General features: G+C 42.0%; 1 protein-coding gene across 2 annotated transcripts in view; it reads right to left on the reverse strand.

Moving 5' to 3' along the window:
- The window catches only part of NECAB1 (N-terminal EF-hand calcium binding protein 1), a 78,463-nt gene that overhangs the window by 47,760 nt on the left and 17,475 nt on the right, over nucleotides 1-13,228 (reverse strand). For both annotated transcript variants that reach the window (XM_030012500.2, XM_030012499.1), the window contains exon 3: nucleotides 12,953-13,061. In XM_030012500.2, the coding sequence (XP_029868360.1) occupies nucleotides 12,953-13,061 (109 nt within the window). The remainder of the gene's footprint in view (nucleotides 1-12,952; nucleotides 13,062-13,228) is intronic.

Here is a 13,228-nt window from a genome sequence, read left to right on the forward strand (position 1 = left end):
ATCAGTGGAGGCAAAACTGCCTTTTGCCATCAGTAGGATGTGGTGTTGGGACACCACATTGGCCTCTTGCCACAGAAAAGGGAGAGGAGGAAGGGGCAAAAGTGGGACAGAGCTCCTGGGGCTGGCCCCTGGGGAACCAAACTTCCCACTGCCCCAAGGACACTGCTGCTCTTCAACCCCAGGGCTAGCTGGACTGTGCACCCTCTGGCCTTTCAAAGGCAGCAGCCAGCTTGGCTTTCTGGGCTCTGACATGGGCAGTGGGGTCACAGCTGTTTTAACGTCCCACGTTTAGCTGTGCTAAATAATTGCCTAGTTTGCTTGTGCTTAGCTCCAGGCCAAGTGATAACTTCAGAATCATCACTTACTGCTCTGCGTGTGGCAGGACTGCAGGAGAGAATAAAAGTTTTTTGGCTGACTGACAACTCATCTGAAAAAACCCCACCCTAGTCCTTTGCATTAGGCAATGATTCACAGGGATGCAATGACAACACAGCTGGCTAGCCACCTCAGTCAACCCAGCTATAACAGTCTCTGTGTTGCTAAAAGGGTCTTAATAATACTATTAAAAGTGCATGCTAAAATCTGTAGACAACTGCACAAGGGCTGCAGAGCTATGATTTTTTAACAGAGTCTGAATGATACCAACCTCAACAAGGAGATGAGAGGCAACATCATGGTGGGTCTCTTGCCACAAGGAACAAATTTCTGAGTTTTCACCCCATAGAAGATGATAATGTTTCAACTTCTGGTTTTGTCCCCCAATTTTTTTTTTTTTTTAAACTGAGATTAAATTATTTATTGTTACACAAAATAAAATGTTTATCTTGGCTAATTAAACTCCTTGGAAATGCACATGTTGATAGAGATACCAAAGCTGCTGTGGTTCTCTGGGAAACTCAGATTCTGGAAGGGACCAGGCCCTCAAACTACACCTATCATTAAGCAATGAGCTCACTGCTAGGAAACCAATGTTATCTTCTGAAGGATTGAACTGAAATGAAACATTCTAGGTCAGCTCCATTTAGGTCAATGCAATTGAAACTACTCATTACCATTTGATTTTCCCAGTGTGAGCAATTCTCATTTTTTTTCTGCAGAAAGCTGAATTTCCCATTGTAAATAATCATTCACATGGAAAATTTCCAAGCAACTCTCTTTGCAGCTTGTCTGTCTGACCAGAGGATCTGTTAGCATCAGGACTGTGTAAGTCATTCTCAGGGAACTTGTTTTGTTCAGTCATGAAATACTAAACTATAATCAGCTCATTCTGACCAGTATCTTGCCTTTTTCTCTGTACTTCATTTCCAAACTGATTTCTGTAGCTATTGTCTTGAAAAGTCTGAGAGTTAAAGCCAATAGCTGCAATTACATCTCTTAGATAGTAGCAAACACACCTTTCTGATGTCAGTGCTGCACCATGTGCCTGAAATCCATCATATTTGAGAAGATGTGGCAGTCCAGGGAAGTTCCCACTGACTGGAAAAGGGAAAACATAACATCTCCTTTTTTTAAAAAGGGGAGAAAAAGGAAGACCCGGGGAATTATAGGCCAGTCAGTCTCACATCTATGCCTGGCCAGATCATGGAGCAGATCCTCCTGGAAACTATGCTCAGGCACATGGAAAATAAGGAGGTGACCGGTGACAGCCAACATGGCTTCACTAAGGACAAATCATGCCTGACAAATTTGATGGCCTTCTACGACAGGGTTACAGCGTTAGTGGACAAGGGAAGGGAAACTGATGTCATCTACCTGGACTTGTGCAAGGCATTTGACACTGTCCTTCAGGACATCCTTGTCTCTAAATTGGAGAGACATGGATTTGATGGATGGACCACTCGGTGGGTAAGGAATTGGCTGGATGGTTGCACTCAAAGACTTGTGGTCAATGGCTCGATGTCCAAGCAGAGGGCAGTGATAAGCAGAGTTCCTCAGGGGTTGGTGTTGGGACCGGCGCTGTTTAACATCTTTGTGGGCAACATGGGCAGTGAGATTGAGTGCAGCCTCAGCAAGTTTCCCAGATGACACCAAGCTGTATGGTGTGCTTAACACGCTGGAGGGAAGGGATGCCATCCAGAGGGACCTTGACAGGCGTGAGAGATGGGCCTGTGCGAACCTCATGAAGTTCAATAAGGCCAAGTGCAAGGTCCTGCACCTGGGTTGGGGCAATCCCAAGCACAAATACAGGCTGGGTGATGAGTTGATTGAGAGCAGCCCTGCGGAGAAGGGCTTGGGGGTACTGGTGGATGAAAAGCTGGACATGACCTGGCAATGTGTGCCTGCAGCCCAGAAAGCCAACGGTATCCTGGGCTACATCAAGAGAAGTGTGACCAGCAGGTTGAGGGAGGTGATTCTGCCCCTCTGCTCTGCTCTTGTGAGACCCCACCTGGAGTACTGTGTTCAGCTGTGGGGCCTCCAACATAAGAAAGACATGGACCTGTTGGAGCAAGTCCAGAGGAGGGCCACAAAAATGATCAGAGGGCTGGAGCACCTCTCCTATGAGGAAAGGCTGAGAGAGTTGGGGTTGTTCAGCCTGGAGAAGAGAAGGCTCTGAGGAGACCTTATAGCAGCCTTCCTGTACCTAAAGGGGGCCTACAAGAAAGCCAGAGAGGGACTGTTTGCAAGGGTGTGTAGAGATAGGACAAGGGGTAATAGTTTTAAACTGAAAGAGGGTAGATTTAGATTAGGTAGTAGGAAGCAGTTCTTCACTGTGAGGGTGGTGAGGCACTGGAACAGGTTGCCCAGAGAGGTTGTGGCTGGCCCATCCCTGGAAGGGTCCAAGGCCAGGTTGGATGGGGCTTTGAGCAACCTGGTCTAGTGGAAGGTGTCCCTGCCCATGGCAGGGGGGGTGGAACTAGATGATCTTTAAGGTCCCTTCCAACCCAAACCTTTCCATGATTCTATGAAATTCTTACTTAATCTAAAAGTTGTAGTTTTAGAAAAAGGTAAAAAAACAATGGATTATTTTCCTCCTGTAATTTTTTTTGCATTCAGTAATTCCTTTTTAGAAAAAGGCACTTTTCACTCACCTGCAGTTCACCTAATTAAAGAGCCTGTCTCTATCTCATGCTGGTTTTAGTAAATCTTTTTTTTTTTCTCATTGTACTTAGAAGTTCATTATTTTTTTCTGTGTGCTTGTATTGAACCATGATAAATCAGCAATAGCATGAGACTAAAATATGCCTTCCAACTGAAAGAAAAGAAAACCATCCAAGGCACAGATAATTACTATCCTTAGACTACTATTAAACTACTGAGGATTTGTCATTATTATCTTTACAACCAGAGTCTTGAAGGAAGCACTGTGGTCCCATGTAACATGCATTTCATTTTGGTTTCAGTGCACAGTACTGGGCTGCAGGCTGATGCAGTCAGATGGTTCCCACAATTGCAAGGATAATGCTAACCAACTTCTTGCTCTCAGACATCAAATTTGCATCCTTTTGGATGGGCAGATGATCTCAGCATTTCTCTTTTGACCCAAAGGAGGAACTAGGCCTCTGCTAATGAAGACCTGGGCAGGAGGGAGGGAGGGAGGTGGCTTCACTTTGGGGCTGAGTCCTAAATGTAGATAGCGATATGTGTGCTGGGTGTCCAACCTCCCCTGCCAGGCAAAGGAGCCCCAGTGTATTCAATGAATTTGGGTTTTTTTCAGTACACCAGCTAACAGAAGCCTGAGTAATTGGATATAACACAGGTATCTAGTGTTGTTTCAGATGCTCCAGCATTTCTCCCACCACCCATGTCCCAACCACACCTCCTGTGTCATCCTGTCCACCTTGGGCTGATGTGTCAGGTGTGAGCATCTTAAATGCCTTATGCCTAGGCAACAGTGCTGAAGCCTATATGAGCAGAATTACTCAGGTGTCAGTGACTTCACTGACTATGAGGGAGCCTTAAACACCCTGCTGACACATACACGTGCAAGTCTAGATGTGTAGATGTGTCTTCATAATGCCAAGTCCCAGCCCTACATGTGCAGTACATGCAGCATGACAGACTCTCCCAAATACCCAGCACAAGCTCAGCGCTGCAGGTGGCTGAGGCTCTCGGGTCCTCACCAAACCTATCTCTGGCTTGTGCATAGTTTATCTTTAACTCGTGCCACATGCAAAGGCTTAATTGGACCTCCCTACCTTTGGGAGGTTGCCTGTGCCCCAGGTCTGCCTCCATAGTTCTAGCATCCCTCCTACCATGTAACTAAGGCCCTGGCTGAGGACTTCATATTACCAATGAGAAAAGTGAGAAAAACAAGTCTGATTCCCCACTGGCTCATATGAGTCAGTAATCAGTGAAGCATTTACCGCACTATCTCTCTGGCAGTGCTGCAGACTGAATCTCCTTGAGATCCTCTGCATATCTCTTAGATTGTAACTTTGCCAAATCTTCTCTTTATCTTCTGACACCTTTTCCCTGAGGATGCCATTATGCAAAAACAATTTCCCTGAAAGTTATGACTCAGGGGAGGGAAGGGAGAAGGATAAGAGTAAAAGGGAGGTTTACATTTGCAATGACTGCTAAAATCTATTCACTAAACCATTAACCATGTCAAGGATTCTTGCTCTGCTGAAATATAGGCTCGTCACAGTTGACTTTAAAATTAAACAGGGGCAGATTTACCAAGGAAATGAGCTGTGAAAGCATTTGCCCCATAAGCCACAAATTTCAAACTTTTCCTGCATACTTCTCTCCATGTATATAAAGACCTGTGCTGCTGATACTTTTCTCTACTTTCACTACAATTATTCAGGCAATAACACATGTAAACAAAACAGCTATATTCCTGCAGAGCTAGCTGCTCTGAAGCTGAACTGTGCTGTAATACTGTCTTGCAGCATTCAGTAAAATGTGAAGTCCAGGTAATGCAATCTATTAATTGTTTAGAGCATGGTAATCCCACAAGTTAGGGTTTTCTGTGTTGGGATAATTGGGAGTTTAAATAGCTTCTTCAGCAATATTACAACCCCCAGGCAGCTGCACTCAATGTACACACGCATTGGATATAGAAACCAGATGAGAGCTCATAGAAAGGTTAAGATACAAACTAGGTAGTAGGAATGATGCACACATTATTAAAGTATTTAAAATATCAAGTTTACAATAAAAATATCACTTTTGTTCCTGATTAGATGCAAATATGGGAGGAAGATCTTCAGATTTGGATTTGGTGTGTACATTATGATATACTGATTCCAAAGGGCCAAGAAATGAAATAGCAATGGAAATAACACCAAAAAATTCTTCAATATTTTTCAGGTGGAAAGTCAGCAAAGCCAGTCACATTCCATGATTCTTCTTCCTATTTAATCCATAAAATACTCTTGTGCTCCAATCTGCTCCTAAAAATAGTTCTTAGGAGAATATGTTAAGAAACTTAAGGTTGCAACACCACTCCTCAGCCTTAAACTTCTCAGGTATTGTCTTTGTAAAAGTCTGCAATTTTTGAAAACATAAAACGCTTCTTGTAGTTAACATCACCAGCTCACTTCTATCTTCAGGTGGCTTTGAGCATTAGACCGTGATAGTCTTTGCCTTGAGCTGTGTGTATTGATTTACATTCGTGCCATGATAGCACAAATTGCTATGCAACCAAAATGAGTGTTTCACATTCACTTCATAGAGGAGTTAATAACCAGGATGCTCCAAGACAGCAGAGCATGTGGGTCTTCGTCTTCAAAATTACTTCAGCTATGACTTGCAGACCACGTTCTTCATGAGCTGTGTGTTGTCACCCTCCTTGTCAGCCATGGGAAAGACTTTTGGTGCCTTTGCAGCACCTGCATTTGCCTCCAACACCCTTCCCATTGCTCCCATTAGCCCTGCAGAGCCTTACTGAGCACTGTGTAGCTTGGAGCTGAGGTTGTGGGGGGAGAGAGGGGTGAGGAACCCCACTGGGTTTCCTTCACCCTCACAAAACTCTGAGGAGGTTAATTCAGCTTTCAAGTAGAGTGCATTGAGTTTTTTTGAGGTCTCAGGACAAGCACTGACAAGCTCCCAACTGTGACATTACAAATGTATAACATAGATGTCACGTCAAATATTTGTCAGTTCAGGAGGCAAAGATAAGCTCTTCCTCTTGCTCCGTCCCTGCTCACAGCCATGCCCCCACATTGGTCTAACTCGTACTGTGGTGGCTTGGCTCCTACTCAACACACTGTCGGCAACTACCTTGGCCTCCTGATACCTTCAACAGAGCTTAAGATGTTGCCCAAATGCTTAGTGTGCTTATTTCTGGGCTATCTGCAAAACACTGAAACCATTATGAATAAGGGGAGAAGGATCATTGTACAACTCTAGGTTGAAGCTTAAGTCTTTAATAATCACTGCTCTCGATTTCTTGCTTATACTTTCTTTTTTTTAAGGGTCTGTAAATACAAAACATTGCTTTGCAGTAGATGCAAGTGCTAAGCGCATGCTAGGAAACCAGAACCTAGAGACCTGGCTGTAACAGCCCAGACCAATGCAAAGCCTTTTCTTATACTGACAGTGAGGGCATATGAGTGGGGACCTTCCGTAACAGCTTCGTTATACTATTTCATGGTATGTGATTGCATAGGGATTGCCCAAAGGTTTCATGAGATCCTGGAAAGCACAAATAGAAGTGACTTGCAGTGGAAGTCAAATGCCTAATTGGCTTTCAGCTTCAATCTGAAGTAATGACAATACTGGAAACTGCATTTAAGGAAGAACAGTTAACTGGTACCCCCCTAAAGCAGTCACCTTGTGCTAATTACACATCAGGAACGCTAGTTGTATGGCCTAATCAAAGCATTCTACTGTCTCTTTTTGTAGCTTTTGAAGCACACTATCTCTGAATAATCAGAAGTTGCTTGTTTTACTGAAGAACGTTAACATTAATTTAATGTATGAATTAATTCTTGGTATTATCTCCCTGCCTTCATTAACAAACAGGAGACTGGCATTCACTGGGTCACCACAGTGGCCCATTGGTCCAGTGTCCTCTTGTTTGTGGTCACAGGAGGCTTTTTAAAAAAAAACCAACTTATTTTAAGGCCTTGTGAACAGGTATCAGCTAGTCTGCCCATGGGGGGAACTTCTATGTAACTCTGTGTATCTAGTAGTTGGCCCATAAATTAATTATTATATTAGCTTATGGTTCAGTGGATGGAAGACCCTACCACAAATTTAATTCTTTACAATTTATCTTCTTGATTGCCAGTTCTTACAAATACAATTTTTGTATTAAAACACCTTCAAGAAAGGTAAAACATTGTAGCAGTACTAAAATATGGGAAAAAATAACTTATTTTTTGCACGGACACACTACTTCACCTAATTTGGTTGTCTAGATAGCGATAGCATCATTATTAATCTATGTCGTACCTGGTATATATTAACTTATACATTTCTTTCTGACTGTATCGAAAGGAAAAAGGAATGGAAGTTAAAAAAATCAGGCAATCAATTTGTACGGCATGTCTTTACTGGTGTTTATTTAATATTTAAAATGTTATAAAAAGGTAATGTAGATTTTATGAAATAGAAAGAAAAAAATAGCCAGTGTACACTTAAGTACATTCATAAACTGCAAAATATATGTCCAAAGGATGTACTGAAGAAAGATCCTCAGCTAATGCAAATTTTCAGTAAAAGCAATGATCTACCCTGAATGAATAACCTGTACTTTAGGGTCTAGACAAATAAATAAAAATTCATCCTGGCATAATGAATTCCTATTCAACCTATCTCTTGGAAACTTTATGTGGTGGTAACTAACTCTTACTCATCTTTTTGCCTGGTGATTATGGTCACTGCAGTACCAACTGACTCTTCTTTTACTTTGTAAAAAGATAACACCTGTCTGCACCAAATAGCAAGGCACAGAGATCATAGGCAGACACAACCTTAATTACTGGGAAGTTAACCCCCCTATTATTTGTCCTGCTGTCACATTGAAAATGGTAATTGCTCATTTTAGCAGTCTTCCATAGCCCATCTGCTTTGTAACAGGTATGTTACATTAGCTTGGCTTGATCTTTTAAAAAGTTAATAATCTTCTAAATCTCTCTTCAACAAGACTGACATTAGGATCTGTGTAACAGGGGTTTTTAATACCTGGTTAATTTAGTTCCCTTAAAAGTGTTAAGCCAGTGTAAGTCTTTTATGCTTTGAATATTTTTTTGAAAGAATGCTGCAACAGAGCTGAGAAGGGAATTCAGATTTCCTGAGCTTGCGGCCCATGGATATCACCCCAAGGCCACCTCTCCTTTTTTATCCTCAGGCTCTGAAGTACAAAGACTCATGCACAGACAGTGAGGATTTGAATGCTGGCAGAGCTAAAAGATTTAATGCAGGTGGAAACAACCCAAAGTCTGCTCTTGTGACACGCTGGATATGAAGTCTTGAGATACTCCAAGAAATGATCTAGCGGATCATGACATGCTTCCCTAGCCATCTGTCCTAGGCATTTATGTGTAGTGTAAATCACTGCATAATCTCAATGCTTACAAAAATATTTCTGGGATGGGGAACTACAGTCTGCATTTTGTAAATAGTGAAGTGAAGCAGAGAGAAGATAAATGATTTTCCCTGAGTTTGACAGAGTCTGTGTTTTAACTGGATGAGAGAGACAGAATAATCTGTGCAAATCTCCTACTAGATACACAGCTGAGTGGACTTTCTCACCCTCCCCTACTGAAAACCAGCCATAAACTACTTGGGAATTACAGGCACAAACCACGATTTTCATTTCATTCCCTCAGGTAATTTGCAAGTGAAAACATCACAAAATAGGTGGTTTGGGGATTGTTTGATATGTACATGATTCTCCTAATGCTTACACTACAAAACTTCCCAAGGTTCAATGAACATTTTGCTACTTTTCTTAGCCAGCTAGTTAATTTGAGACATTTTACATAATGTGCCCTTTTCAGCAAATGCCAGTGAGTAAAGTTTTTGCCTCCTTATTATATCTGCTTCATGTGATTTTTGCTGGAAAACTATAAAAAAGAGGAATTTATATTATACTGTCCAGGTTGTCTCTCTTTGCTATATCCATCTGATATTTGGCATGCTCCATCTTGCTGCCTGCCTGGTGACAGGGTTCTCAAAAGCTTTCAAAGGTGCTGAGGGAAAGCCTTTGAAATATATTTGTCTCTGTCAAACAGAAAGATCAAGCAGTGTAGAATACCTTTCAGCTGCAAAGTCAGGGACTAAGCCTTTTATCAGTTAAAGACTTCATGAAAAAAACATACTCAAAAAGCTTCTTGTTGCTGTTTTAAATCAAAGCTTTAAGCATGTTTTCTTATTATCTATATCTAGGTTCTACTCTATAACAAATGTTAACCAGTCAATAGAAAGCCCCCTTTCTTCTGATTGGAAAAGGTAACTTAGTAGGTTTTCTTACTCTTCCACCTGTTCAGTTCCCTGAAATACATAAAAATATGATCCCTCACGGTTCTCTGTGACTTTTGTGCCCTGCTTTTTGCCAGGCTTTTCTTGGACAGTGAGAATGATCCCTCCCTCAGATGGGTGCTGTGCCAGTTTCATTACCTGTTCTCAGCTACTAACTGTAGTATTCGGCAAAGTTTCACCTATTGTTCAGGTATGCCTATCTCCCAGGAGGAAAAAAGTAATGTTATTCTGACTTTTCTACATATTTTTCAGATCCAGATATTCTCTGCTAAAGAGAAAAAGGTTTACAAATAATAAAAAAATTACAAATAAAAATATTTTGCAAATTAAAAAAAAAAGCTTACAAATAAAAAGAAAGGAAAAATAGATGTAGAACATCTATCTTTTTTTCTTAGAAATCTTACATAGTCATCAAGGACATTTGCCTTTATCAGGATGCTCCCTGACAAATTCAGACAAATGGAATCAATGGTAAAATAAAACAACTCTCATGCAGTTATGTGGTGCACATGAGGAAGTCCAAAGCTGTATGAATGAGTATTTGGCTCTGAAATGAGTCTTTGACTCTGGGTTAAAAATTTCTGTGAAGGCCCTTAATCTGCTAAGCAAATTCCCAGGGTGTTCTAAGAAGCACGTGATTCATTTTGCTAAGATTAGTTAGACTGCGTGCATTGTATTTTGCTGAAGATCATATTTGTTTCTCAGTCTTTGCCACTGATTTTAAGAAACCTGAGGAAATTAAAACGTTACACTTATTTCTTCCATACACAGTACCTATTTATTTAGCAGTATTTCTGCAACCTTCTGCTTTGAATTTATAGCATGTAAGTACTTTTGACAAATTAGGGAAATATGGGAAATTAGGGAAATAATGACAGCCTTCTCCTCTTTTCTTATGATAAGAGATAACCTGTTTATATTGCTGGTTCTCCTGTGGTGTTTGTTATGGAGAATGATACATCTGGGAAACCTGTTTCTCTGTCTTAGTTGCATCCTAGCACCAAGAATCTTCAGCACAGGATGGTTTACTGGATGCTTTAGGATGGACTTGGGATTAGGAGTCCAATTCCATGCTTCTTTTGTGCTGTCTTAAATCTAATGATTCTGGGGAGGGTATGCCTGATTTACAGAAACATAAGTGAGATCAGAGCTAAAAAACAAATCCACAGACTTATACAGTAATTTACTCCTAGGGGATATATTCCTCTGTTTATATGAATTATGTGCCCATGTGAATGCTTTTAGGACTGCAGAGAACAGATCTAGAAGAGGATTCCTAACTGTAGATATTTCATATCTCCATATGATCACACAGACAGTATTGCTCATGAACAGTACTTCATACACGTTTATAAAAAAGCAACTAAGCTCTTAAGACAGAAAAGAAATTTGGTTCTGCATATAGACTGTATATTTAAATGGATTTCGAGGCCTTCTGCCGCAAGCGTAGTTATGTCAACGGTCAGGATCACGCCTGGTCGTTGACAGGCCACCAGGGCGATGGGCCTGGGCTGGGGTTGGCATTTGGGGCTAGTGATACACAACTGTCATGGCAATTGGGTGTTTGCAGAGGAGGGCTGGCAGAAGCTGAGAAAGAGGGGAACAAGGAGGGCATGATGCTGTGACGCAGACATCCAAAGGAGAAAAAGGCATACGAGAGTTACTGTCAGGAAGAGCTGGCCAAGGGGGAAGGCCTGTCTGGAGCTACCTGGGGTAATGTGCAAGTCCTAAAGTATTAAGGTGATTGCCAAATTCATGTGTCTGAGGAGCAAGGCTACTGATATCTCACCATGAGTTAGTGTCTGGATGTTTACGAAGCAGATGAATCACAAAATCACAGCCTGTTAGTTTTGTTTCCCTGTGGAAGGTAAAAAACCCAGAGACACAGTGGAGTTTGGAATTGGATGAGATAAGGTCCTGTTACACTTCTGCTACATTTCCTTACAGTAAGCATAGGAGGCAGGGCTGTGATACCATCTTAATACTTGTTGCTCCACTGTATGCAGCTGAGAAAAGCAATACTGACTTACAGTGTACTTTCTCCTTGTAACCAGAATCATAACCCACACCATGATTACTACACGATGTCTTCATAACCTCTTAGCAAAAGCAATAAATGGCGTCTCCTCAGGACCTTCTCTACCACAGGAATAGTCTGATTTAAAAACCACTAGCTTAGTAACACCCTCCTAATTAACAGTAAATGGGACACCTGCTGTGAATAACTGCAGATGGCCAGAAAGCAAATAAAAAGGAAATTCATTCTCTTCTTCAGTCGTAATATCATAGGATGGATGAGGTTGGAAGGGACCTCTAGAGATCATCCGGCCCAAGCCCCCTCCTCAAGCTGGGCTACCTAGAGCCAGTTGCCCAGGACCATGTCCAGACAGCTTTTGAATATCTCCAAGGATGAGAATCCACAACCTCTGTGGGCAACCTGTGCCAAGTGCTCGGTCACCCTCACAGTAAAAAGTATTTCCTGATATTCAGAGGGAACCTCCTGTGTTTGGGTTTGTGCCCATTGCCTCTGGTCCTGTCACTGGGCACCACTGAAAAGAGCCTGGCTCTTTCCTCTTGTACCCTCCCTTGAGGTATTTATATACATTGATGAAGTCCCCGTGATCCTTCTCTTCTCCAGGCTAAACAGTCCCGGCTCTCTCAGCCTTTCCTCCTACATGAGGTGCACCAGTCACTTAATCATCTTTGCCACCCTTCATTGGACTGTCTCCAGCATGTCCATGCCTCTCTTGTACTGAGGAGCCCAGAACTGGACCCAGCATTCCAGGTGCGGCCGCACCAGTGCTGAGCAGAGGGGAAGGGTCACCTCCCTTGACCTGCTGGCAATACTTTGTCTAATGCAACCCAGAATACCATTTGCCGCCTTTGCTGCAAGGGCATATAGTTACCTCATGTTCAACTTGGTGTCCATGCCAGGTCCTTTTCTGCCACACTGCTTTCCAGATGGGTGGCCCCCAGCATATATTGGTACATGGGGTTGTTCCTCCCCAGGTGCAGGACTTTGCACCTCTCCTTGTTGAACTTCATGAAGTTCCCACCAGCTCATTTCCCTGTGGCCTTGTTAAGCCCAACCATAATAGGGATATCCAAACAGCCTAAGTGACAGCACCAACACAATTACCATGCCAGCAGCAGACAGGATGGCTTTTTCTGCTCTTTACTATATATGATTTCTTCTTTTTTTTTTTTTTCCTGCTCAACATCCGGTCCAAGTATTCATCTCATGTAATGAATCAGCAAAGTGTGATCAAGAATTGAGGAACTCATCTTTAAGCTTGAAGGAGACCACAGCCCCTTTTTCTTACTATCATGGGTGGGGAACAAAGAAGGCATCCAGTTTCCAACCTGTGTTCTCAGTACCCAAATCACATTTATTGGACCATGCAGGTATTTCTACAGGGTTTAGAAACACTTCACTTGTATGGTTTAGAGCCATATGACACAGCCTATCTTCCCTGAAGCAGCATTCTTAGACTTGTTTTCTAAAATCAGGCTGATATCTTTTTTCTGTTCTGAGGTACAAAGGGTAGGACTGTATTTGTAAGAAGGGGGTACTTACTCGGTATTGTGTGTATCAATGGTGTGAAAAAGTTCATGCAGCTCTTCTCCACTCAGAACTCCGTCAGCAAAGTAAGCTTTGAATTCATCAAAGGACAGTTTTCCATCATCTGAAACAATGAAGAAATGGAAAGTGCCTTAGTTTCATTTATGGTTTTTCTTGTTTACTTCATGCAGTAGAAGAGGAAACTATTAAAAACCTCTAGCACTTCAGATGAAATGTAGAAACTTCACATATTTGATCAAGACAGCTAAAGAACATGATGCTAAATGCATC

Source organism: Aquila chrysaetos, chromosome 4 (genome assembly GCF_900496995.4).
Source record: "Aquila chrysaetos chrysaetos chromosome 4, bAquChr1.4, whole genome shotgun sequence".
NCBI lineage: Eukaryota > Metazoa > Chordata > Aves > Accipitriformes > Accipitridae > Aquila > Aquila chrysaetos.